Genomic DNA, 27,921 nt, shown 5'->3' on the forward strand with positions numbered 1-27,921 from the left:
TATTTTTGAGCAATTTGGATACATGATGCAACAGTGCTGACCTTTTTTTTTTTTTAAATGAATATTTTTCTTAATGTAGTAGGAACAAATAATGTGTGTGTTCTTGTATGTATCGTCTTTGTCTTATTTAACTTTTAATGTGTTTCGTCCAAATGTCTGTCTGTTAATCTATTAGGTCCCTCTAGGGTTTTATTCTAGTATATGTTCAGGAGAGCTGGTAGGTATTTTAAGAAATCATTAGCAGTATACCTCATTCATTGGAAAATGTTAAGGATAAATATATTATTTCTAAATTCTATCCCGTCGTCGTAACTATAGTTCGACTAATTTATTAACTGCGGACTACACCTCGTTGCCATGTTTGTGTTTTCAGTAACCAAGCGTGGTTACTGGCGAGAAACCCAAATTTTGTCATTCGGTCTTCGGTCCTGTAAACGTGTACACTTAGCTCGGGCCAACACCATCTCGGGGGCGTCTCTGCCTGGTGCCCCCAGGTTTGTCAGGCTTTATAGGATAGCCTACGTCATACTACGGTTATGTAGTGGAATATTTCCCAAATATTTTATACAGGTCAGTACAAGTGTATACTTTGAGGTGTATTCTGAAATATATGCATTCCGATTGTATTTCTATAATGTCCAGTATTTAAGCTATTATTATTGATCCGTTTAATTGCCATTGTTAAATAGAACATTGCCATTGTTAAATATTCCTAAAAGTCTGTGTCAAGTGCTTTGCCGAACATATATCTTGAAACCTAATATATTGCTAATGATAATTGTGATAACTATTCTATGCTATGTTATTGTAATATTCTAGTCACGAAAGTGTGTACTGTTTATATGTATCTATCCGACAATTTGTATAATATTTATTATTTGTCAGGTGGAATTTTCTGGAATAAAACTATGTCACATCCATCAGCGTTTACTGTACCAATAAGAACCCACTCAGTTCGACGAATAGAGACCCTTATCCTACCGACTATTACATTGGCGCCCAACGTGTCACTGGTTGAGTGTGCGACGAAGAAGCTCCACCTGGTTGCCGCCAGCTCAGGAGATAAGTCATCTCCCAGGATTAGGCTCCGGAGCAAGTTTTACGACAGGATGGACATCTGCGTGTGAGTACTGCTGTACGCGTTGCAGATGGTCCCATGTTTATGCACTATAGACACCACAGGTACGGTCGGGAGACCAATCCCGTCGTGGGAGGGAGGAGGCAGCCGTGACCAGACTTCTGGACAGTGTCGGCCGTGATCAAGCCTCGTCAGGAGCTGCGGTGGTTTTGTACGTCCCACAAGGTAGTTCCAGTTGTTTTTAGCATTACACACTGTGTTGTACACCAGTGAGGACCGGTGACAATTTTAGCTTCGATATCTTCAGCTGTCACGTGTGTGTTATTGTGTTCGATTGTATTTTTGTTGTGATGCACTTTGGACTGGCGTGAGTTCGCCGCTGTGTACAGTATTGACGTGTATGGACAGCCACTCACCATTTGTGTACGGTGTATTAGAGCACGGAGAGACTTTTGACCTGCGTCGTGCATGGTTATGTCTTGACTCTGAATGGACACTATTAATTGTGGTGGTTATATGCCAGGTGTTTCCACACACGTTTGTTGTGAATGAACTGATAAGGGGATTGTTTTGGCTTTTGACTTGTGATGCATGTTGATATTAATCTGTTGTATTGAGTGAATTATTGCCTGTTATCAGTGTATCTAATTAAATTACTGAGTAAAGATTTATGTGAAGTTTTTTTGCAAATTCTAAATTATTAATATTTTGGGGAAATAGCTTATTCCAAATTGTTAGTTGTGTAATGTAATTTCAGCTTAGATATTTGTCAATGCTGTAGTCAACTTGTATTATTGTGGCCTTTGACTTAACCTTGACCTGCTCAGCTCTTTGTAACCATCATTCAAAATATTCGTAGTGTGATAGCTGTAATTAGGTAAACTCGGTCTTGGTAAAGTAAATTTTGTAAAAGGGTACTTGTTGATTTAGTGTAGTATAATCCATTCTGTAATAGTAAGACTTGTGGGAAGAGATTTGTACTTGAAAGCAAAATAGTTTTGGCTTGTCTGATAAATGAAACTAATCAAAATAAATTAGTTCAAAATAATATAGTTAAAAAATTATAATATTTGGTACTTTGGTATCTGAGTGTGTGGTTTTCTAAATTGTGAAATGCATACTTGGTAGTAATTTTTTTTTTTTTCAAATTTATTTAACTTGGAATTTCAGTAAAAGATGTTGTTTTTCCAAAGTATACTGACCGCATTCCAGTAAATTTGTCTTCCAAATTGTGGTGCATCTAAACTTCTTTTAACTTAGTAAGTTCTCAAAGCATTTGCTAGTGCATATTGACCTGGATATTTTTTGTTCTAAAATTGTTTATGACCGGTTGTAATTTACTTGCGTTCAATTAATGTGCCTTTGGTTAACTTAATTTGTACTTTTGTGGTTCCTACAATACTTTTGTAATAATGTTGCTCTTATTGTAACTTATAATTCAGGTGATGTTTGGGCCAGGGGCTTACACACGTTGACTTAGCCGTCGCAATGATTTTTTTTCCTGTGTCTGCCCGGCTGTAAAAGTAGTGGTGTTTGTGTACTGGTTCCCCGGTTGTGGAACTTGTTGGTTGCAGGTTCGCCTTTGTGTTCTTGAACTCTGTCATCACACTAGATTGGTTCAAGCCTTTGTCTACTAGTTCTTGCCCGGGATGGTCCGCCAACGTAGTGTGTTGGTGCGTGGTTTGCCAGCCGATTTCCTGCTGAAGAAGTCCGTGCCTACCTGCGGAAACAACCTCATGACGAGCCCGAGTTTGTATTCCTGGCCACACGTCAAGCCATCCTAGTGTTCCGCACTAAGGAAGAGGCAACTGCATGCTGCACCGAAGCTACCAGTTGGAAGTTTATAGACAAGTCCCCTCACTGTTTAGGCGTTGCCGTTCGACCGAGAGATGCAAGTCGCTGGTATGATACAGCAAGAGGAGCTGCAGAACGAGTCCGAGGAGGTCCCAGGTTCAACACAAATCCAGACGATTGTGGGATTACTCCAGGACTTGCCTTTGTCCGAGAGGAAGAAGATCGCTTTGCAGTTAGTGACCAAGTCCGATGACGCTGCATCACCCAAGCCCACCGTTGAAACTTCCGCTAGCCCATCCTCAGGACCTGCACCCCAGCAGAGTCCAATGCCATATCCTCAACTTAGTCATGCAGAATGCAAGATATCGTCCCACTTCACTGGTGACTATTCCAAGTACGGTGTCAGCTACGCGCTATGGAAGCAAGAAGTGGAAGCGTTGGTGGCTTTGGATATGTACTCCGAGCCGGAAATCCTACAAGACATCTGTTGGTCACTCAAAGGTCCTGCCACGGAGGTCCTCCTGCACGTCTCAGGTCAGTGTTCAGTTGCGCAGTTGCTGCAACATTTGGATCATCGCTTCGGTAATATTCTCCCCATTGACAAGCTTCTTGGTCAGTTCTGGTTAGCGGCTCAGAAGAAAGAAGAGACCGTGGCATCGTGGGCTTGCCGACTCCAGGATTTGATGTCCCAGATCGTCCTTAGTGATCCATCCATGATGTCTGAAGAGCATGCATCCAAGATGGTCAGCAAGAAGTTCTGGTCCGGCTTGCAATCCCCATCGATGAAGATGTCCCTTCATTACCAGATGGACATAGGTGTGTCCTTTGAGAACATGCTCGTTTCGGCGCGGGTCATAGAGCTAGAAGGATCTTCATCAACAAAGTCCATCCAGTTTCAGCAAGTGTCGCCGCATATCTCCCAATCACAAAAGAAGGATTCTGATGACGTCATGAAGAGGATGGACGCCTTGCAGACACAGGTCGAGGCCTTGCAGAAGTTCCTGGAGTCTGGACGAGGTCGTGGTCGAGGACGTGGTCAGGGTCGTGGATATCGAGGCAGAGGATAGAGCTCCAGCACATCTCGACTTCAAGCGCCTGCTCCAGCAACCGCCCCAGTCGACCATTCCCCTACAGCATCACAGTCAACACGTCCGCCCTTTCGAGGCATATGCTACAAGTGTCGTCAGCCTGGACACATAAGGGACGAGTGTCCTTTAAATGGGTAAAATCAGCATAATCGGGCATATGTTGGGTGCCGCCAAGAAGCTCCCCATCATTGATCGTTTGGTTGGCCCATCTTGTGAAGTAGATGTTTCCGTAGAAGGCAAGGATGTTACTGCATTACTCGACTCCGGATCCATGCTGAGCACCATATCTCAGCAGTTCCAGCAACAGCTTGGTTTGGAGGTCCATTCCCTGGAAGAATTGCTTCAAGTGAAGATTGCTGATGGAACCATCCTCAAGTATCTCGGTTATGTTGAAGTCAGCCTTCAATTTCCGGACCTGGATCTTAGCCTCGATACCTTAATGCTCGTGGTTCCCAACACAGAGTATCATCGTCAAGTACCTGTTCTCGTGGGTACGAACATATTGAGCCGATGCGAAGCAGACTGCAGGGAACCTGCTCGTCTGGACAAGCTATCCACTCCCTGGAAGATGGCATTCAAGGTCATGGTGAAACAACAAACCATCACATCGACTGTTTAGAGTTTGGGCTCTGTAAGGACCACCCAGCCCATCGTCATCCCTGCTGAAGGTCGCCGCTTGGTTCATAGTTTTAGTCGGTTCAGTGTACCGTCCACACCTGCCTTAGTGGTAATGGAAGATCCAACCCGATCATCTCTCCCGGCGGTTTGGTGGTAACCCCAGCCAAAACCATGGTTCAGCCTGGGACTTCTACCAACTGGATTCCTGTGGAAATCGTCAACTTTTCCAACAAGGAGGTGACCATCTGCCAGAAGACAGTGTTGTGCGAGTTGCACAATGTAGACCTGGTGCAGCAATTCGGTGCGCCTACTCCTGGTTCCCAACCGGCGCCGTCTACAACAGCGGATCATAGTGCACCAATGGATGATGACACATTTTGGCTAAGTTTGACCTATCGCAACATTTGTCTCCAGACCAAGTAGCCCAAGCTCGGAGGATGATCCAGAATTGGAAGTCAGTGTTTTCGCTGCACGACCTGGACCTTAGGCATACACAACATGTACAACACAAAATAAACTTGAAGGATGATCAACCCTTTAAAGAGCGACATCGGCGTATCCTCCCAGCCATGGTTGATGAGGTCCGTAAGCATATCCAGAAGATGCTTGATCTCGGTGTTATTCGCGAGTCCAAGAGTCCCTACTCATCCAATGTAGAGCTCATCTGTAAAATGGACAAGTCGCTTCGTTTCTGTCTGGACTTGCGAAAGCTCAACTCCTTAACCATCAAGGATTCTTACGCCTTGCCACACATCGATGACACACTCGACTCCCTGCATGGTGCCAAGTGGTTTAGTACTTTCGACTTGAAGAGTGGGTACTGGCAAGTCGAGTTGGCCGAGGAAGACAAGCACAAGACTGCGTTCACCGTTGGTAACCTTGGGTTCTGGGAGTGCAACACAATGCCATTTGGTCTCACAAATGCACCAGCTACCTTTCAACAACTTATGGAGCATTGTATGGGTGACTTGTACCTCACATATCTACTGTATCTCGACGACATCATCGTTTATTCATCTACATTTGAAGAACACCTGGTCAGGTTGGAAGCTGTGTTTGAATGCTTGCAGCAGGCTGGTTTAAAGCTTAAACCCTCGAAGTGTCATCTCTTCACCCGGGAGATCAAGTACCTTGGTCATGTAGTGTCCGAGAGGGGTATCCACACAGATCCCGAGAAGATCAGCCGTGTTCAGTCCTGGCCCATTCCGAAATCTGTGAAGGATGTCTAAAGTTTCCTGGGATTTGTCGGCTATTACCGTCGTTTTGTGCAAGACTTCGCCCCTATTGCTCGTCCGCTGCATCAGCTGACAGAAGGCCCAGTTATAAAGGTCCATGGCAAGAAAACTCAGAAACCACCTGCCTCATTCCATTGGAAGGAAGAGCACCAGAAGGCTTTTGACGAGTTAATCGCCCATGTTACTTCCGTGCCACTGTTGGGGTTTGCTGACTACAAGCAGCCATTTGTTCTCCATACCGATGCCAGTTCTGAGGGCTTAGGGGCAATCCTCTATCAACAGCAGGAAGGTCAGGAATGCGTCATTGCTTATGCCTCTCGTGGATTGAAGAACTCCGAGAAGAACTACCCTGCACACAAGTAAGAGTTTCTCGCGTTAAAGTGGGCCGTCTGTGAAAAGTTTCATGATTACTTGTATGGAGCCCAATTCACTGCCCATACAGACAACAACCCTCTCATGTATATCCTCAGTTCTGCCAAGCTTGATACCACCGGACATCGCTGGGTTGCTCAGTTGGCCAATTAAAATTTCCCATCATGTATCGGAGCGGCAAAACTAACGTGGATGCTGATTCCCTATCTCGTATCCAATGGCCAAGTTCCATTTGTCAAAAGGTGTCCAGTCCAGTTGTTGATGCCATATTTGCTTCTGTCCAAGTGGATGTTCCAGTTGTGGAATCAATCTGCTGTTCTCAACAGTGCCAGGTATCTAGCCTGCCCCCAGATAGTCTCTATAGTATGACCAAGGAAGACTGGAGGTTAGCCCAGAGAGAGGATCCCCATCTTGTGGAAGTCATCAGTCTGCTGGGAGAGAAATCTTCGGAGAAATGTTCCTCAAACATTTTGGCAGTTAAGCAACTGATGCGGGAGAAGGATCATCTTGCCTTGGAAGATGGAGTCTTGATCCGGAGCACACTCGTCCATGGTTCGCCAAAGTGTCAGGTCATGCTTCCCAGTAAGTTTCACCAGAAGGCCTTGGAAGGATGTCATGACGAAGTCGGTCATCTCGGTCGTGATCAAACACTCTCTCTTCTTCAAGACCGTTTCTTTTGGACTGGTATGTCAACAGCAGTTGCTAACTACATCAAGGGATACCTGCCTTGCATCAGACGGAAGTCCGCCGTCAACCAGCGTGTTCCTTTGATGAATATCAGCTCATCGCAACCTCTCGAGTTAGCCTGCATGAATTATCTCAAGTTAGAGTCTTCGAAAGGTGGAGTGGAAAACATCCTTGTCATCACCGATCACTTTACAAAGTACACCCAAGCCTATTCATGCAAGAATCAGACAGCACCAACCACAGCCAAGCTTCTGTTCAAAAACTTCATCTGTCATTATGGTTTCCCCCAAAGGCTACACTCAGATCAGGGACGCAACTTCGAGTCCAAGGTGATTCAGTCACTCAGCAATCTGGCGGGTATCGAGAAAAGTCGTACCACACCGTATCATCCTCAAGGGAACGGCCAGTGCGAACGTTTCAATCGCATACTTCTCAACATGATGGGTATGCTGAAGCCTGAACAGAAGAAAAATTGGAAGACACAGGTTGCCTCATTGGTCCATGCATACAACTACCAAGCAGGAAACAACAGGGTTCGGGCCTCATTATTTAATGTTCGGACAGTCACCGCATCTCGTCGTAGATCTTCGCTTTGGTCTGGATAAGGTCCTGCGTGTTCAAGGGGCAGCACAGTCTCAGAAAAGACTACATCAGTCAATTGGAGAAGTCCCTCCAGAGTGCTTACGAGTTAGCATCAGCACACAGTACCAACAAGGCCAAACAGAAGAAGAATTATGACCTGCGTGCTTACGAGTTAGCATAAGCACACAGTACCAACAAGAAGGCCAAACAGAAGAAGAATTATGACCTGCGTGCTCATTCTGCTGTTCTCAGAGAAGGGGATCAAGTCCTCATCAGGAATGTGGCCTTCACAGGGACCCACAAATTAGCGGATCGTTGACAACCAGATGTCTACGTTGTCATTAGTCGTCCCAACACCGAAGTTCCCGTCTATGTTGTCCAGCCTGTAGACAAGAAGGGACCAAAGAAGATTCTACATCGGAACTTGCTGCTTCCCTTGAGCACAGCACAACAGAGGACCGGACAGACGACATTGTCTCAGTAGAGCCCAAAACGACGGATAAGTCATCTATGACCAGTGTAGATCCTCCTGTAGCCAATGCCAGTGACTCATCAGATGATTCTGATGCTTCAGAGTCTGGCATACGATTTCGCCCTCGCCTCCGACCCGGGCCCGTCCCTACTCCAAGAAAGCGTCCCATTCCAATGCCTCGAAGTAGTCCACTTCAACCATCAGAGCCAGTTGTGGAACCCCCAATACCTGTTCCTGACGTGCTAGATATTCAGTCTGCTCTGGAAGAGTGTGAGGAAGAAATTCAGGTATTTGAAGAACCAGTTATGCCAGCTGCTGATCCAGAGAGTTCAGAGGCTTCTTCCCAAGAGGAGCCCGAGAAAGCTGCTGCTCGAGGTCCTGAAGAACCTATTCCTCCCCTCGTCGGTCAATTCGACAACGCCGGATTCCACGGTGGTTGCATCCCAAGGTATATGAGATGTCTCATTATGTGTATCCTTCAAGAGTTGCCAACAGGGTCAACATGCTGAGCAAGCTCGTCTGTGCTATTTTGGATGAGCCCTAGTCTGATTCAACACTATTATTGTCTCTGATTCATAGAGCAAATTTTTATATTTTACCAGTTACTTAACCATGTGTCCATGTATATAGGTGCATACTCCTTTACAAATGTCGGGACAACATTTTCTCGAAAGGGGGGAGTATGTGGCAGGAACAAATATTATGTGTTCTTGTATGTATCGTCTTTGTCTTATTTAACTTTTAATATCATTCGTCCAAATGTCCATGTCTGTTAATCTATTAGGTCCCTAAGTTTTTATTCTAGTATATGTTCAGGAGAGCTGGTAGGTATTTTAAGAAATCATTAGCAGTTAACCTCATTTATTGGAAAATGTTAGGTATAAATACATTATTCCAAATTCTATACCGTCGTCGTAACTATAGTTCGACTAATTTATTAACTGCGGACTACACCTCGTTGCCATGTTTGTGTTTACAATAACCAAGCGTGGTTACCGGCGAGAAACCCAAATTTTGTCATTCGGTCTTTGGTCCTAGTAGCGTGTACACTTAGCTCGGGCCAACACCGCCTGGTGCCCCAAGGTTTGTCAGGCTTTATAGGATAGCCTACGTCATACTACGGTTATGTAGTGGAATATTTCCCAAATATTCTATACAGGTCAGTATAAGTGTATGCTTTGAGGTGTATTCTGAAATATATGCATTCAGATTGTATTTCTATAATGTCCAGTATTTAAGCTATTATTATTGATCCATTTAATTGCCATTGTTAAATAAAACATTGCCATTGTTAAATATTCCTAATAGTCTGTGTCAAGTGCTTTGCATAACATAAATCTTGAAAACTAATATAATATTGCTAATGATAATTGTGATAACTATTCTATGCTATGTTATTGTAATATTTTAGTCACTAAAGTGTGTATACAGTATATGTATCTATCTGACAATTTGTATAATATTTATTATTTGTTTGTCAGGTGGAGTTATCTGGAATAAAACTATGTCACATCCATCAGCATTTACTGAACCAATAAGAACCCACTCAGTTAGACGAATAAGAGACCCTTATCCTATCGACTAATACATTAATTTTCTTTGTCTAGACGTAAAATAATCATGGAAAAAAGAGAAAAAAGAAAATAAAAACTTTGTTACACAAAATTGTGGGATTTTTATTCCTCTTTTCAATTATATCTTTCTCTCTAAAATCGAACAATAAATAAGTGAATAAAATGTACCTAGGTGGGAATAAGTATGTTTTTGAGTTTTGAGCTCCCGATGATTTGCTATAAATTTTTTTTTTTTTTTCAAGAAAATCATAACATTATTATGATAACATTACTTTGTATTTATATTGTTTATTCCTACATGAAGGCTCCCTAATCGAAGTATTTAAACACTATGTTTACTAATACACTTGGTGTAAGGGTGTCATGAGTTGCCAGTGGCCTCTCATTGTTGCCAGAGTTTTAGTAAGAATCTTCCAGCTTTGTACTCTTTTTCATGTTTCCCTCTTTTTGGTTCTTTTTGTTGCTCTCTGCTTACTTTTTGTTCTTTCTTTGACCTTAGGTAACATTGGCCTTGCTATAAAGTCTACGAGGACGTTGTGAAAACACAATGTACTTACGAACTGCAAGTAAATAAACACACATGCAACGTAACTTCTATACATCTTTGGAAACTCCGACTGTTCTTCTCGTAGATCGTAGTTGTGTTCACCTACCCTCTACCAATGCCTTCCATCTCTGCCAGACGTATGATACTTCGAAATATAAGTGAAAAAAATCGTTATATAAATGCAAAAATTAACATGCAAAGACGATTCTGTCAAACTCAGTCATGCAGACAACGTAGTAAAGATGACGTCATCATTTAAAGACCATTTTATCTTCATTATTTGTAAAAATAATTCGCTGAAACTTCTGGAGAGCATGTACGATATGTTTCTGCATACATTGAAACAACAAAACTATTTTCTAGTTTTAAAAGTAGTTCTGTTAAACATCATAGCAGACGGGCCCCTTAAAAAAAGTGCTTCAAGTTTATTATGCTTTGAGCTGGAGTCAATTCTAATAAAAAAACATTTAAGCTGTGAAAGGTTTTCCAAAGACTATTAAATCAAATTTTCCAAATATTATAAAACCACATACCAATTCTATAAAACTGAGCCGATTAAAGTAGGCATTTTAATAATGACGGGCTTACAGATGGTATCCGAAAAGGAAAGGTATATTCCCAAACGCTTGAGTACCAAACTGAACATTAATCTATACCTTATAAAGCCTGAGATTGGAAATTTTTATCAAAAAGGACACCTTATAATTTTAAAACTATAATCCTAGCTAGCTCTAGTCATTAATACATTCTTAGAATGACACCATTTGGAAATAAACCTACAACTTTCTTTGACATGAAATTATGGTAGACTGTCTTCTGGAGCCTATAAAGGACAATCTACAGGGTTGCAAAAAGTCCCCAAGTGATTAGATGTGAAATGGAGGTGTTTGGATGAACCACTTTTTAAATGACTAGGTTGTATGAGCAAATTGATTGTCACAACAACCATTTCAGACACTGACCGCATGACAGATCTGCTGACCAATTTACTTTATAGTCATTGGGGTTTGCAGAGGGCTTTAATTTGTTTCGTACTTGCTAAATTATGGTAAAAGATGGGAATGTGTAAAGATCTCAATTTTTTTCTATACATAACAGGGTATATACCCTTTATGCTAAGGGATCCAGAACAGGAGAAAAAAACGAATTTATTATTGTTTTGCCAAAAAAAAACTAGTGTTCCTAGGAGGTCACCCATTTAGGTAGTGACCAAACCCAGTGTTGCTTCACTTCGCTGATCGGACAAGAAGCAGGGTTTTCAATGTGGTATGGTTATTGATGAGTGAAATTGCAAATATGACCATTTATGAGCGATCCCACCATTTTCAAACTTGTAGAATTACTGAGGGACGTAGCAATCATTTGCCAGGAAGCACTAGACACTTTTTGCTTAGCTGAACTTCTCACTTATGCTAAGAATTTTTTATCTGATCATTCAACTTACTTCCCAAAGTGTACCATGCATCCTACACACTCCTCGCAAGATTTCTAAAGAAAAATTGTCCCTCTCACAAGACATAGAATTAGGAATGAAATCACCCAAAAATAATTTCTATGTACTACAGCACATAGGACTGCCAACAAATCTAGAGCAACAGACTGGCTTGAGTTCTGGTAACAATCTGAGTATCTGCTTTATCAATTAGGCTATATCTGTATGTACGAAAGCCTAAAATAAGTGAATAATTGCACTTCAGACTGTTCCTCCCTGGATGCAAATACCTTTCTCTATCACAAAACCCAAATAGGCTGATTAAATCCCAGGAAACCTCTTCTGAAACAGAATTAATAAACAGGTAAAATATTCTGAAATTAATATCAAATCCTGAACATCTACAAATTTCTTTAAATATGCCTAAATTAACAGCACCTAACCTATCTGAAACAGATAAAATGATATTGTACTCCATTGGTTTCAGGTGTGGTCTAGTGACGACATAAATCTGAAAACTCTGATTGAGTCTACCCTACCACCATTTGTTTCTGGTCTTACTTCAGAATACCAGGGTATCACAAATATATAAAACTAATTATCTGGTGCTAACATCATTCAGGTAACTATCAGCTTAAGTAACTGATAAAAAGATTAACCATTATTTCAAGTTGAAACCTTCTAGCTAGTTATATACATATTTTGATATAACATTTGTCAAAAGAATTAAAAGAATTTCATCTGTATGTTCCTTGTTGATGGGTAACAAAGCAGGAAACAGATTGTAATCCATGACTAGGTTGGCAATAATCTGCCTAGTAGGATAATGCGTTTTACCACTAAACTGGAACATAATTTACCATCCTTACTTTGAATTTGGGCTAATTTATATATCTTACCTAAAATTAACTTTGTACATAAAGTAGCTTATTTGGATATTATTTAAGAGTATATCTTAGACTAATTTAAAATTCTTTCTAATAATCTATCTTTAAAAAATTGCTATTGTCTTTTTGTCTTCCTCCAGAGCCAAATTATTTTCAGACACAGTTTGTTGCAATTTTTTAATTTCCCCTTTTTAGAAATGGTTGTAAGGATTTCATCTGAAAATAGTTTTCTTTGATTGGTAAAAGCCATTTTGCATATTCTGAACAAACTATGGAGATTACAGGAAGTGTCCCTAATTTGCTGTGGGGGATTAAAATTCTAATTCGTACTCTGTTCAAAAATGTTATGTAAATTCTAGTTAAAGGTTTGGTCACAGAAACGCACCAAGAATTGCATCTAAATCTTTGAAAAGCCTTGATGATTAAGATTCCAGATATTATGAGTCAACCTACATCTCTTAATTTTTGCAGAAATGTTTCTTTGGAAAAAAATTTAGGGGTAGTTCAACAGCATACTATGTTGGCGTTTGGTCCACATTATCTTCAAGAATTTTGACTTTTTTGTAAAGCTTGCTGGGCCTTAGGTCTGATAGTGGCTTCTGGCAATGTAGCCTTTTAAATTATTTGAGTTCAATCAACTTATAGATTTTTTTTTTTTTTTATATTTCAAATACTGTTGGGCATAAAATTAGGAGTCCCCTATTTCAAGCTGTATTTTGAGATGTTTCCATTAACTTAGAGTTTTAATAATTTTATACATTTCAATTTTATTTTTAATCTATCTTTCCACGCTGGGATTCCACCTCCATCAGTGTGTGGGGGTCAGCAATAGGAACATCAGGGGATGCTCATATAAATAAAAAAAATTTTAAAAGAATTTTTTAATTTCTATACTTAACTGGTGTTCATTTACATGCCTACCCTCCTTATCATTGACTTTTAATGTCAAGGAATAGGGAATACCTTAGTCTTCAAAACTGAATAACTAAGAACCCCTGGTGATCCTTGCCATTAGCCATTAACTGCTAGTCTGTTTCATTACTTTACTATGGGCAAGTATCTAATGAAAGAAAAGAAAATGGGAATTAGAAAAAAAAATATTGGAGAAACGTCAATTAGCCGAGCTTCTGGAGAGGAAGCAATATGAACAATCAGGGGAGTTTAGAAATATATTTTATCAATAAAATTAAATTTTTGTTGCAACTAAATTCACAGACCAGTGGCCTCTATAAGTGACAAACCATTTCTAACAATTATTAAAACATGCCCTTCACATACGTTCTGATCAACCTCCCTCCCTCAACTGATCTTACTTACTTTGGGAACCAGAAATGTATTACTCCATGTATATTTTGCAAACATGAATATCACATATGGACCCAGTCTGTTACATTCGATAAACAGTATTGAGTTTGCCATGAATTCCTTTCTCACAGCACCCAAATATAAATATTTCCTGACTTCTTTCTCTTTAGCTTCATTTCCAGTCACCAAAAAGGTTGTTTTTCTTACAATGACTTAAACTTTCCCTTTCCATATCAATGTTCAATATTTCAAACATGCCTAAACACTTAATCTGGTTCTGCTGTTAGTAATTGATCATCTGAAATTACTGCTCCCAAGGGATTAATTCCCCACTCCTGTGTAGTTTCCTCCATTAATGGTATACTATGATAAAAACCAAAGGGTTCAGATGCAATACTTGATGGTCACCAACATATATCTCAAAATATATCCCCATGACAGCCCATGAATCTACACTCAAGATACAGTAACCTCAACTCAATAAATGAGTTCCTTGATCCCTTATTGGCAATACACATCTCATTTTTTTCTTGAGAATTTTACAGTAGTTACCTCATTATAGAGGCTGCCTGTTGCTGACCTCTAGAATTACAACTTTTCTTAATCCTTCTGCATTTGTGCTTCCCTGATTTTCACACTGCAGTACATCCTTTCATCATTTGCCTAAAATTAAAATATACCTTTTTCCACTCTTCTGGTTCTATGCCATATTTGGTTTTCATATATTATGGTCAATCCATCAATGGTCAGCCCTCACCTCTTTTCAATCATCAGTAATTCTTGATGGTTTTGAACTATTTTCCTTTTGACACATTCAAGTATTATTTTTTTTACCACTCTCTACCATAACATCTTTCAATAGGTAATAATTCTCCTCATTCAAAAGATTTCATCTCTAATATACTGAGACCTTGTCAAAAATTGTCTATTTTACTTAGCTACTTATCTATGATAACAAATTCAACTTTTTCCAATAGGGGTTGAAAATTCCATTTAATTTCTCTTAACATTTTTCTTCTTCGACCTTGTAATCTACGCTTTAGCCTTTCTCCTCTTCTACTGACAGGATCTGTTTTTAGTTTGAATATATCCCATAAATACAGTATGAATTTCTTTATGACCATCTATTAAGACTGAAAAAACTAATTATGAAGTCAAATTCAAACATCCACAGTAATGCAAAGACACTGGGTCAATTTAGTATAAGTAGAAATCCTGGTGGAGATAACAGTTAGCTTCAACTTCACTTATAATTTCCCAGACTATGTGGATAATGGCAATATTCTTCTCCCAGGCTTTCAAACTTTTCACAAGCTATAAAGCTAAATAGAAAATGTATCCTACAAAAACCCCTGTTGTTGTTGTTGTTGTAGATTGTCTGGCCCTCATGGCCAGGCATGGGCTCTTGCACACTCCCAGCCAGTAGTAGTACATAGTACAGTAGTACCTCGGGTTACGAGTAACTTTGAATATATTATGAGCACATCAGGATTCGACCATATGCATTCAAACTGGGTTATGAGTATTGCATCAGTATGCGAGCTAAAGATGTCACTCCTCAAGGGCACTTTTTTGTGGACAAGTGCTAACAAGACTAGCACACAATGTGCATAATTAAGGCACGTGGTGGCCCTATGCCACTCACGCAGTGTTCAGACCGTGTACCTATGTAATGTCTCCTTTTCATACCATTTTAAAGAAAAGGCACAAGCAATTATCTCTAGGTAAGTTCCTTGTGAAAGTGGAATATAAGAGTATAAAAAAGACAGCTAATTGTCCAGGATGCATAAATTGATTCAGTTGTTGATGGTGAACATCGCTCAAGAGAGAAATTCCCGACATTCTACCATAAGTTCTCATGGAGGGAGATTCTCCATTTAAGCAGTAACCCCCTCATCCTCCTATTCCTCTCTTATCTCTCTCACATCAGCCACAACCCTCTGTAAAGTTAATGTCTACTTTTATAGTTTACTGTGAATCATTAATTTCTATTCATTTCTAAAATCAGCGGTTATAATTTCAAGAGTAAATACAATTACAAATCCTTTAAATATGAGTGTATTTATGAACATGTGGAATGCATGAAGTGAATTTCCTTTATTTCTTATGAGTAAAATTGTTATAGGATATGAACATTTTAGGTTACGAGCTTGCTCCCAGAACAAATTAAACTTGTAAACCGGGGTGCTGTTGTATTTCAATACATGGATATAACATTAAAATATTGAGAACTTAAAAACTATCACACACTCATTTTGCGATGTATGACCATGCTACAATAATTACTCACCTTACAAGCAGAAGCATGAAGTTGAGACTGGCACCAGTAAGATGATCCCCATGTACATTTCTCCCCTCCCAAAAGTTGTACAATATCTCCAAAACTGCAGAATTTCACAGCCTGGCATACCTGCTCTGGATCACCAAGTTCAGCCAAGAGGTTCACCAAATAAGGCCCATAAACTTCAACAAGACTTCGGCACTGCAAGCAAAAAGAAATATCTTTCAGTAACAGCATGTAATTTTTTTATATAAATATCAACTGATTAAAATACATTACATTGAAAAATCTGAGTAACTGTCTGACTTACCCCATCATCCACAACCTTTGGAAACACATCACAGGCTTCTTCCAAAATGGTATCAATTTCAACTGTAACATCCCCTTCCTTCAACCTTGCATCAACATAGCTGACCACACCTTTGCAGATCTGACATTTGTCTAAATGTTGATCTACCACAGCTCTAAAACCTTTGAGGGAAATTAAAAACAATTTTATATACAAAAAACTTCAATTAAAAAATGTAAAGTTCATATGCTTTTAACAATTTAGCAAGCTAGCAAACATTTCCTACATACAATATTTAACTCTTAAAATGTCTTATTACTCAAGTATGAACATCAGAAAGATTAATATCACATGTAGGCATTTATTATATAAGGTACTTGATTTATAAGCAAGAAACCAGGTGTTACTATAGTCAGGCCTGCTTTATGAAAATGACAATTTCTAAGTAAATTGTATTTTTCTTAATACACTTACCACGTCCCAATAGCAGGAGTACTCTCTACACGTCTCTACCCAACAGAGAGTTTACCTCCCCACAGGCCATCTCCCGGCCCCGATCCCTCAAACCTCTTCACACCCGCAAGACCTTGACCTCCCTTTGTTTCCCCAGCATGCCCCTAGGGTAAGCTTAGGTTAGCCTTCCATGTCAACAACAACCATTCTCCTCTGGTTTCAGGAAAAGTGACGTATGATAAAAGGGTCTATAGAGAGGAAGGATGGGGGGCCAGTTACCCTCTTGGGACGTGGTAAGTATGTTGGGAAAAATTCAATTTACTTAGAAATTGTCATTTGTTCCGATAGAATACTTCCCACGTCAGAATAGTAGCCGCCTCAGAATTAGGAGGCTGGAAAATAGACCCTAAAGAGAGGTTAGGGGTCTGCAGGTGAAGGGGGGTTGTAAGGCTTGTATGGGAAAAGTAAATAGAAAACCGAGGGGTTAATGAAGGTATGATAAGGTAACTCACCCAAGGAGCATCATAATCTTGTGGAATAGGGGATAGGGCCTGAGACTCTCTATCCCTCGTTACCTAATCCGGTCTATCACTTGTAGCTAACCTTAGCTCCTCTGCTGGGCAACTAAGACGGAACCGAGCTAGAACCTCTCCTGGGACTTGAGGGAGCAGTCCTGAAGATGGTAGGCCGTAAACGTTGACTGTCTCGACCATACCCATGGCCTCGGCACCTGTCCGACTGCCATGTTCTCAGAGGCCAACGAGGTGCCGATGCCCCAGATGTTGTGAGACTTATCGGACCTGGGGGAGACTTAGCCCTTTGTCAGGTACCCCCTTCGGATCAGCTACCGGAGCCAGAAGGAGATCATATTCTTCGATACCGCCTTCTTCACTCTACCTGTTGTCACAAACAATCCCTTGACAGCCGGACGGAGGGAGGCGGTGCTAGAGAGATATTTCCTCTCGGTGCTAGAGAGATATTTCCTCTCCGCCCTCACCCGGCATATTAGATCTTCCGGGTCATTTGTCCGGGGATTGGCAGGGATAGAGAACTCCTTGAAGAAGGGGTCATCTACCGTTGGGCTCTGTGTTTTTGCCACGAAGGAGGGGACAAACCTGAAGCACAACTCCTTCCCCAGACAGCCCGTGGAGTTTGCCTACTCTTTTGGCCGAGGCCAGGGCGAGAAGGAACACAGTCTTTACGGTAAGTTTCCTGTCCATAATTTGTCTCGGGGGCTTAAAAGGCGGCTTCTTCAAGGAGTCGAGGACTTTGATAATGTCCCACGAGGGGGCTGAGAGGGTCCGGGAGGGGGGAGACTGCTCTAATCCTTTTACCAGCATCGAGAGGTGCTTGGAGGAGCTTAGGTTCAAGCCCTTGAGGAGAGAAGACCTGTCCCAGGGCCGCACGAAATTCCTTTACTGCTGGGACTGACAAGCCGCGGTCGAGACGAAGATGTACTAGGAACTCCACAGTGACTGGGATTGAAGCTTTGAGGGGCTGTATGATTTCTTTGTTGCACCATTTACCGAAGGTTGGCCATCTCGTCTGGTAAATTGCCCTCGAGGATTGCCTCAGATTTAAGGTCATCTGGCTGGCTGCTCTCTTGGGAGTACCCTTCCTTTCTTAGTAAACGCTGGATAATCTCCCCGAGTGAAGGGAGAGGCTTTGGAGTCCTTCGTGGAACTTCTGGAAGTGAGGTTGCCTTAGCAGGTCTTGTCTTAGAGGCAGGGGCCACATAGGCTCTGTTGCCAAGGATCTCAGGTCCGTGAACCACTATTTTCCGGCCACCACAGAGCTATTAGAGTCAACTTTGCCTGCTTTGGTCCCCGAAGCCTGTTCAGGGTCTGTCGAAGGAGGGTGAATGGGGAAAAGGTGCACGCATCGAGTCCGTCCTATGGATGTTGGAACGCGTCTTCCAGAGCTGCTGCTGGGTCCGGCAAGAGCAAAGACCGGCAGTTTTGCGTTCAGATGAGTCGCGAAGAGGTCCAGGCACGGCGATCCCCACCTTTCTGTCACCGCCCTTGGTACCTCCGGGTGAAAGGACCATTCCCCGGCAGAACTTGTCCCTTTCTGCTAAGGCCATCCACAACCACGTTTCGTTTCCCCAGAATGTACCTGGCCGTCAGGGAGATGGCATTGTCCTAGGCCCAGGATAGGATGTCTACTGCCAGGTTGTGGATCCGACGGGATCGTAGGCCGCCCTGTTTCTTTCCATATGCGATGATGGTGGCATTATCGTTTATCAGGGCCACCCTTCTTCCCACTAACGAGTCCCCCAGGAAGTAGAGAGGTTTTTGAACCACCAGCAACTCGAGTTCGTTTATGTGGCGGGTCTTCTCTTCCAAGGACCAACGGCCCTCGGCCAACCTGGCCAGAAGGTGGGCTCCCCATCCCTTCCTAGATGCGTTCGTAAACAGTAGTAGTTCCAGAAGAGGATACAGCAGTGAGACTCCTGCTCGGTCGGTCATTGGGTCCAGCCGCCACTGGAGGGCCTCCCTGGTTGGCTGGGACGGGGGACTCTTTGGCAACGGTTACTATCTTGCTAGGGCCCGAATCTCTTTCAGGTCCCATTGGGCAGGGCGTAACATCAGTCTTTCCTTGGGCACAAGTTTTTCCAGAGGCACCAGGTGGCCTACCAGTCTCTGCCATTCCTTCAGCAATGCCGGATTCCCACTGGTGAAAGGCTTCGCCATGTTTTCCAAGTTGTTGATCCTCTCCTTTGCCAGGAAGGCCTTTACTTGCACGGAGCAAATTTCCATTCCCAGGTACACTGTCCTCATGGTTGGGGAGGGGTTCGAGACTTACGCACAGAAGGCCACTTATTTATCCCTTGCTCTGACAACTACTCCCTAGACTCCGAGAGGAGCAACCAGTCATCAAGGTATCTCAATAGTCTTATCCCTCTCTTGTGGGCCCACTTGGAGACCAGGGAAAAAGACTCGTATAGACCTGAGGGGCGGTCGACTCACCTAATCAGTGTGTGCTGAACTGGAAGACTACTTCTCCCCACTTGAGCTTGAGGAACTTCCTGCTGGACGGGTGTACTGGGATTTGAAAATATGCATCCTTGAGGTCCAGGGATAGCATAAGGTACCCTTCCCTGATGGTTGCTACGACCGTCCTGGCGGTTTCCATTTTGAACGTGGTCTTGGCGATGAAACGGTTGAGGGCCAAGAGGTCTATAATTGGTTGCCACCCACCTGAGGACTTCTCTACCAGGAATAGGCGGCTGAAGAAGCCTGACTGTTCGGGAGGTACCGCCTGGATGGCCCTTTTGGAGAGAAGGTCCTGAACCTCCCCTCTAAGGCTCCCTGCTGTGTTTCTTCCTTGGGGTGTAGGGGGGAGACCTCAAGTCCCGAAACCAACGGAGATTTGGGGCCCTTGAAGGGGATACGATAGCCGTCCCTCAATACTTGAGCCATCCACTGGTCCGCCCCTTCCTTTGCCCAATTTCTCCACCTTGCATTGAGGCAGCACCCTACCCCTGTAGAGTGCCGGGAAGAGGGGCCTCGCCCCCTACTTCCTCTTGAAGAACTGGTCGCCACGTACCCCCCGATTACCTGAGGCTGGAGAGAGAGAGAGAGAGAGAGAGAGAGAGAGAGAGAGAGAGAGAGAGAGAGAGAGAGAGAGAGAGAGAGAGAGAGAGAGAGAGAGCAGGTATACGTGTGTTTGTGTGTGTGTCCGCGGTGCGCGCCACCGAACGAGGGGTAGTTAGCGAAATGATTGTTTGTAGTGGGAAAGACTGTTGGTTTAATTGAGGTTATTTGTTTACATTTTTTAGGTAGGTTAGGGCGGTGATGAATGTCTTGGGCGAATGCAATTTCTATGAGAGAGAGAGAGAGAGAGAGAGAGAGAGAGAGAGAGAGAGAGAGAGAGAGAGAGAAAGAGAGTGCAGGTATGCGTGTGTTTGTGTATGTGTCTCCGCGGTACGCGCCACCGAACGATTGGTAGTTAGCGTAATGATTGTTTGTAGTGGGAAAGACTGTTGGTATAATTGAGGTTGTTTTTTTACATTTTTTAGCTAGGTTAGGGCGGTGATGAATGTCTTGGGCGAATGCAATTTCTATTTGACTTTAGCAGGAGTCGGTTGTGTCCTGAATGCTCGATATTATATTTTGTTCATCGACCAGCGGCTTGGAAGTGATTTTTTGTATTGGCGCAAGTACCGTGTTTTCATTTACCTTTGTTGGGTGCGATCATCAATGATAGAAAGTTTATTATTTATCTTTGATTATAGTGCGATAGTTTAGTTAGCTAGGAGTATTCGTAAGCGTTTTTTCTTTTTATTGCAGGCCGTAATTCCTCCTTTAGACAGCTTTGGAGTTTAATTTTGGCCTTGAAGGTGTTGCTTGCTATCCGTATAGATATGAATACCTTGCTGATGATGACCCGGACCGTACAATGAACGTAAGATTAGACTGTGGATATATATGTATATATATAAAATTTCGAGCGTTGAACACCCGGCTGTAAAATAGACTTTTTCCTTTATGATAATGATGATGACACGAGGATGATGATGACCACCGCTTAAGTGATTAGACGGTCAAATTGGCTGTACGATGTTGTTGGCCAGTGGCAGTCGGCCACAAGGACTGTTGCCAGTGTGTGGACGACGGTGGCCACACAAACTTATACAGTATTAAGAGTTTTCTCTTGTTTTGGCATTAAGTTTTATTTTTTGCTGGGTTATAGAATATGATTGGTGTTTTAGTGTTAAGTGATTCATTTTAGTCTTAAGTGTTTTTGGTACTGTGTGTGGACTGTCGGTGTTGGGTATATTAAAAGGATATTTTTTCCGATTATTGGTGAGTTCTGTGTACCCACATGCACCGTTATACCATATATACATATATAAAAGTCTGTTGTTATTTTTGTCTGTTTTAGTGTTGTCTATGTTTAGTGATGTGTGATTTTTTTTGGTTGTGTTTAAATTGTAAGCAATATAGTTTTAAGGCTATGTTTTGTTTTACTGTTCCCTTTGTACAATAGTCCAGTTGACGTAAAAGTAAGGGGAACGTTTGTGTTGTTAGACAATTTGTCTGTCAGATTGATCAAGGGTGTGGGGGTTTGTTTTTGTTTACATCCCGCCACATTATTTTGGCGCCCGAACAGGGACTGTCGAGGTGGGATTGAAAACTGGACTGTTGGACAAGCGTAAAATAGGTTTAGAAATTAGACGTAAGAGCGATCGAAATGGACGAAATGAAGAACAGTTACAGGTTTTAAAGGAGGAATTGCAGTTGTCTAATGAGTGAGAGGAGAGGTAGCTGTTGGAGAATGCAAGGTTGCGTTGTGAGAATGAGGAGATGCAAAGGAAACTAAGGGAACTTCAGGGAACTGTAGAGCGAGTGGAAGAGGGTGTTGAGATGAGGATGACAGAAATTGAGGAACGAATGGAAAAACAAATGGAAGCTATGATGGGGCAAGTAATGGGGATGATGAAAACTGTCATGGGTGAAGGTGCAGTCGGAGTGGTGGCTTCTGCTTCGGGTAACGGGTTGATGGTGGAAGATCAGGAAAGGTGCAGTCGGAGGAGTGGCTTCTGCTTCGGGTAACGGGTTGATGGTGGAAGATCAGGATAGGGTAAGTGATAATGGGGAAGGTAGTGATATTGAAGGTAAAGGGATTAGACATAGCAAGGATGGACTGAAGGATGATAGGAAGAATGAGAAGAAAGGTAAAAATAATGTAAAGAAAGAAAAGAAGAAAGGTCAGGGTGCGAGTGACGATAATCATGAATGGGCGAAGTTGGTAAGTAAGAAAAAGGTTAAGAAGGGAATTGTTAAAGATAGGAATTTGGGTGTAGAATTAGATTCATTGTATTCAAATGAGGAAGAAGGCAACAAGAAGGGAGTAAGCAGTGAAGATAGTCGTGAAAATGAAGTAGAGGAAGTTTGTAATACTGTACAGTGTTTATGAGAGAGGTACCTAGGTGTGAAAGGTTTAATGAACATAGCAGTAGGGATGTATATGACTTCTTCAGGGAATATGAAAGGTTTTGTCAGGCTAAGTATGGGGATAGTAAGAGAGTTTGGGCTAGGGAGTTGGGAGAATATATGTCAGGATATTTGTTGACGATGTATGGGGTGATAATGAGTGTACAGTAGATGTTGAGTATGAAAGTGTAAAGAAAATAATTGAGCAGGTAAAACGTATGAAAGGTAATGTTAGGTATAAGCGTAAAAATGATTTTGATGAAGCACGAATGAATGTGGGTGAATCAATCTCGATGTAGGTATGTCGGTTAGAAACTTTAGCTAGAAAGAAGTATGGAGACGAACAAATAAATGGAAATAAGGAACTAATAAAGAAGTTTTTGGGTACAGTACCAGAGAATGTGTTTGAGGTTATTAATTTGAAACGGGAGGAGAAAATGAGGACTAGAGAGATTGACTTGGGATGATATTTTAGATAGTGAAGGATTACGAGTTGGATAGGTGCATGAAAGAAAGTGAATCTGCGAGTGTAAGAACTGGAGTGAAGGAAAGTGTGCCAGAATTTGGTAGTTTTAGAGATGTTGTTATGAGAGGGCCAATGAGGGTAGCTGATAGTGTAGTAGATAGAAGTGTTAGGGTGAGTAATGTAGGAATACCCATGCCGAGAAATGAAGGGTTTAGACGGAAATCAAGTTTGGAGAGAGAGAAGTGTTAGTGCGCAGCAAGGTAGGTTAGGTAGTGGTATCCGTGAAGAGAGGTGTTATAGGTGTGGGAAGGTAGGACATAAAAAGAACGAGTGTATGTGGGCATTAGGAGCATGTTTTGGGTGTGGAGAGACAGGGCATCGTATTAGCGAGTGTAAGAAAGAGAAAGTGGTAAAATGTTATCGGTGTGGTACGACTGGGCATAGAGCAATTGGACGTAGGAGTAATTGTACAAATGTGATTTGCGGCAATTGTGGTAAGGATGGTCATTATGCAAAGATGTGCCAGGAGCAGCATGATAAGTGTACTGAATGTGGGGTGGATGGGCATGTAGCAGGGATTTGTAGGAAGAAGGGATTAAGTCAGCCAGGATGTTCGGGAAACTAATTAATCAGAGGGTTCAGCTGGGTGAGTCCTCATGTGTGTGGGAGTGAATGTGATGCAACCAGTCGTCAAGGTATCTCAACAGTCTTATTCCTCTCTTGTGGGCCCACTTAGAGACCAGGGAAAAACTCTCTCATATAGATCTGAGGGGCGGTCGACTCACCTAATCAGAGAGTGCTGAACTGGAAGACTACTTCTCCCCACTTGAGCTCGAGGAACTTCCTGCTGGACGGGTGTACTGGGATTTGAAAATATGCATCCTTGAGGTCCAGGGATAGCATAAAGTACCCTTCCTTGATGGTTGCTAGGACCGTTCTGGCGGTTTCCATTTTGAACATGGTCTTGGCGACGAAACGGTTCAGGGCCAAGATATCTATAATTGGTTGCCACCCACCTGAGGACTTCTCCACCAGGAATAGGCAGCTGAAGAAGCCTGACTGTTCAGGGGGTACCGCGTGGATGGTATTTTTGGAGAGGAGGTCCTGAACCTCCCCCTCTAAGGCTCTCTGCTGTGTTTCTTCCTTGGGGTGTAGGAGGGAGACCTCAAGTCCCGAAACCAACGGAGGTTTGGGGCCCTTGAAGGGGATACGATAGCCGTCCCTCAATACTTGAGCCATCCACTGGTCTGCCCCTTTCCTTTGCCCAATTTCTCCACCTTGCATTGAGGCATCACCCTACCCCTGTAGAGCGCCGGGGAGAGGGGCCTCGCCCCCTACTTCCTCTTGAAGAACTGGTCGCCACGTACCCCTCCATTACCTGGGGCTGCGACGGGGGAGCCCACCATGACGAGGACGGGTTTATGGCATGAGGCCGCCCACTTGGCAGGGTCCTTGGCTTATTGTGCTCACGGGGGCGGTACAGCTGGTGCGCTCAAGCACATGACGAAGATGAGGGGTCACTGAGGAGCATTGTATCATGTCTTTCCTTCCTTCACTTCTCTAGGGCCCTTTCCACCATGTCCTCTGGGAAGAGAGCTCTCTGGCAATAGAGGCATCCCTCAATGCCCTTAGTTCCCTGTCTGGGAGTTGCCTAGGCAACCTATACAGAACCATGTCCTGCCTTCCGTAGGACTCAGTTTGACGCCGCGGTATACAACTGCCTCACTAAGAAGGCTACCACCCGTGACCCAGAGACTGCTAACTCTAGAAACTGCTCCCTGGCCTGGTTGTTTCTGACGTCGTTCAAGGCGAATGACACTAGGACCGTGGTCCAACCACGAAGCCGCGTCCCCTGCGGCTCATGCGGTCGCTTCCATGGCCTGTGCCTCCTGAACCGTGAAGCCCACGGTCCCTCCTGAGAGCCTATCCTCCGTGGAGGGGGGCCATGGCAGCCAAGTTCCTCTCTGCAGGCTGATGTCCCTGAGAGGTTCCTTCTGGAGTGTAGAAGCACCTGTGCTTTACCTCCAGGAAGAGTAGCAGCTTTGAAACACCGTGGGGCTTGTTCAGGCCTTTTTGTTTCGCATTGGTGGTGGCGATCCTCCGGAATCGCTGCCCGATGTCCGGTGATAGTGGGAGGACAAGGGAAGGTCGTGCCTCCCTTGGGGCTCCAAACTGGTGTTCCAGGCCGGTATTGGGGGGACGGACCTGCATCGGAGGAGGTTCGGGCAGGTCATTATGCCTCCGGATTAAATTCAGTACCCTCTGCAAGACACCTCCTCCTCTTGGTGATCCTGGGAGCCCAAGTCTGAGAAACCCTCACCAGCCACATAGAACCCATTTGAAGCACTCTGCCATGGGTTTGAGGATTGTACATCCCTGTGTTCCGGTCTCCCTTCTGAGGGTGACCTGTGCCGCTCCCCTTCTCTTCGGCTCCTCTTCAACACTGGAGCTGGGTCCGAAGACCCAGAGTTATAAGGACAGGTCTTCAAAGGGAGGCGGCTCTCTGAGTGGTCCTCAGTTCTTCCCCGGCGCTCGGCGCCCAGGGTAGGAAATACAGTGCCTTCCAGAGGGACAAGGTCTTCCGAAGGGGCTTGGAGGGCCGGCTTATGGGCTCCCCAACCCGAGAACGGATCCCTTAGTGGGGAGCTGAAAGGGGTCCTGGGTGTTCCTGAGAAGGCCCCTTGATCTCACAGGGTCAGATCGGCTGCTGAGCACCGCTAAGTGGGAGATGTCGATGCCGTTCCAAGACCGGAAAGCGGCTCCTCCATCCGCAGAGGGACAGAGGACCTGGTCCATGGTAGCGAATAACAGCCTGGAGGATTGGCGATGGGTCCAAATATCCTTGCCTTTCCATCGGCGGAATGGCGGATTTGGCCACGTGGTTACCGGGCCTCCGAGCGGGGATAAGTTTTATATGCTGGGCGAGCCGTGCAACTTTGGAGCAACTGCTCGCAGTTGAATATAACGGCTTTTATCGTGCCCACAACCTTCTCCGTGGACGGGAAAGTCAAGAGGATAGTTCAACTATCTGTTCTTGGAGGGGAATGACCCTTGACCTCAGAGGGCGATACGTTAAGAGTTTCTCTCTGCTCCATCTTCATATCCTTTGCTACCATGGATAACACAGGGGACAGAGAGGGCCATGCAACGCTAGGCACGGAAGAACAGCAGGAGGAGGGGCGTAAACCACTGCCCTTCCTCGAGGGTGACCTGTCCCTCTTGGCCTTTTCTTCTTTTTAGTGGACATCTTGGCCAAATGGGCATCACTCTAGCCCTCACACTCACCACACGTGTTGTTATTATTATTATTACTAGCCAAGCTACAACCCTAGTTGGAAAAGCAAGATGCTATAAGCCCAAGGGCTCCAACTGGGAAAAATAGCCCAGTGAGGAAAGGAAATAAGGAAATAAATAAATGATGAGAATAAATTAACAATATATCATTCTAAAACCAGTAACAGCATCAAAACAGATATGTCCTATATAAACTATTAACAACGTCAAAAACAGATATGTCCTATATAAACTATTAACAACATAAAAAACAGATATGTCATATATAAACTATAAAAAGACTCATGTCAGCCTGGTCAACATAAAAACATTTGCTCCAAATTTGAACTTTTGAAGTTCTACTGATTCCACTACCCAATTAGGAAGATCATTCCACAACTTGGTAACAGCTGGAATAAAACTTCTAGAATACTGTGTAGTATTGAGCCTCATGATGGAGAAGGGCTGGCTATTAGAATTAACTGCCTGCCTAGTATTATGAACAGGATAGAATTGTCCAGGGAGATCTGAATGTAAAGGATGGTCAGAGTTATGAAAAATCTTATGCAACATGCATAATGAACTAATTGAACAACGGTGCCAAAGATTAATATCTAGATCAGGAATAAGAAATTTAATAGACCGTAAGTTTCTGCCCAACAAATTAAGATGAGAATCAGCAGCTGAACACCAGACAGGAGAACAATACTCAAAACAAGGTAGAATGAAAGAATTAAAACACTTCTTCAGAATAGATTTATCACCGAAAATCTTAAGGACTTTCTCAATAAGCCAATTTTTTGTGCAACTGAAGAAGACACAGACCTAATGTGTTTCTCAAAAGTAAATTTGCTGTCAAGAATCACACCTAAATTTTAAGAGAGTCATACAAATTTAAAGAAACATTATCAATACTGTGATCTGGATGTTGAGGAACCACCGTCCTTGACCTACTTACAATCATCCTTTGAGTTACAAGAGCATACACGGACCCGACACAAGGTACACAACTAACTCATAGGCAACGACAATGCACACGCACAGGATCCATAGTAGAGATTGAGGATCACGAGATCCCCACACGATAACACAAGGTTACAAGGAAAACTCTGACGATAGTAAGCGCAACGTGTTGTCAGTACAGCGACCATAGAGAGAAATGGTTGTTGTTGACATGGAGGGCTAGCCCAAGCTTACCCTTGGGGCATGCTGGGGAAACAAAGGGAGGTCAAGGTCTCGCAGGTGTGAAGGCGTTTGGGGGATGGGGGGCGGTGATGGCCTGTTGAGGGAAAATTTCTGGTGGGTAGAGACGTGTAGAGAGTACTACTATTGGGACGTGAGAAGTATTCGTATCGGAATAAATAAAATTTATGAAGCTTACAAATATTTGCATACAAATGCATAGTTTGCACATTTCTAATTTAAATATAGTGAAATTGAATAAAAGTAAAATTTGTGTATTACAAAATCCATGAGGAGGATAAAAACCATAGGTGAAAACATTCCCTTGTAGTAGTCCAAGGCTCATTGAAAATTCATTTGATAGGAC

General features: G+C 43.1%; 1 protein-coding gene across 1 annotated transcript in view; it reads right to left on the minus strand.

Annotated features, from left to right (window-relative positions):
* The window catches only part of Sap-r (Saposin-related), a 1,093,325-nt gene that overhangs the window by 10,017 nt on the left and 1,055,387 nt on the right, over positions 1 to 27,921 (minus strand). Inside the window, exons 17-18 of the mRNA XM_068351162.1 lie at positions 16,263 to 16,423; positions 15,962 to 16,153 (exon numbers count right to left, since the gene is read on the minus strand). Of these exons, the coding sequence (XP_068207263.1) occupies positions 15,962 to 16,153; positions 16,263 to 16,423 (353 nt within the window). The remainder of the gene's footprint in view (positions 1 to 15,961; positions 16,154 to 16,262; positions 16,424 to 27,921) is intronic.

Source organism: Palaemon carinicauda, chromosome 27, assembly GCF_036898095.1.
Source record: "Palaemon carinicauda isolate YSFRI2023 chromosome 27, ASM3689809v2, whole genome shotgun sequence".
NCBI classification, from domain to species: domain Eukaryota; kingdom Metazoa; phylum Arthropoda; class Malacostraca; order Decapoda; family Palaemonidae; genus Palaemon; species Palaemon carinicauda.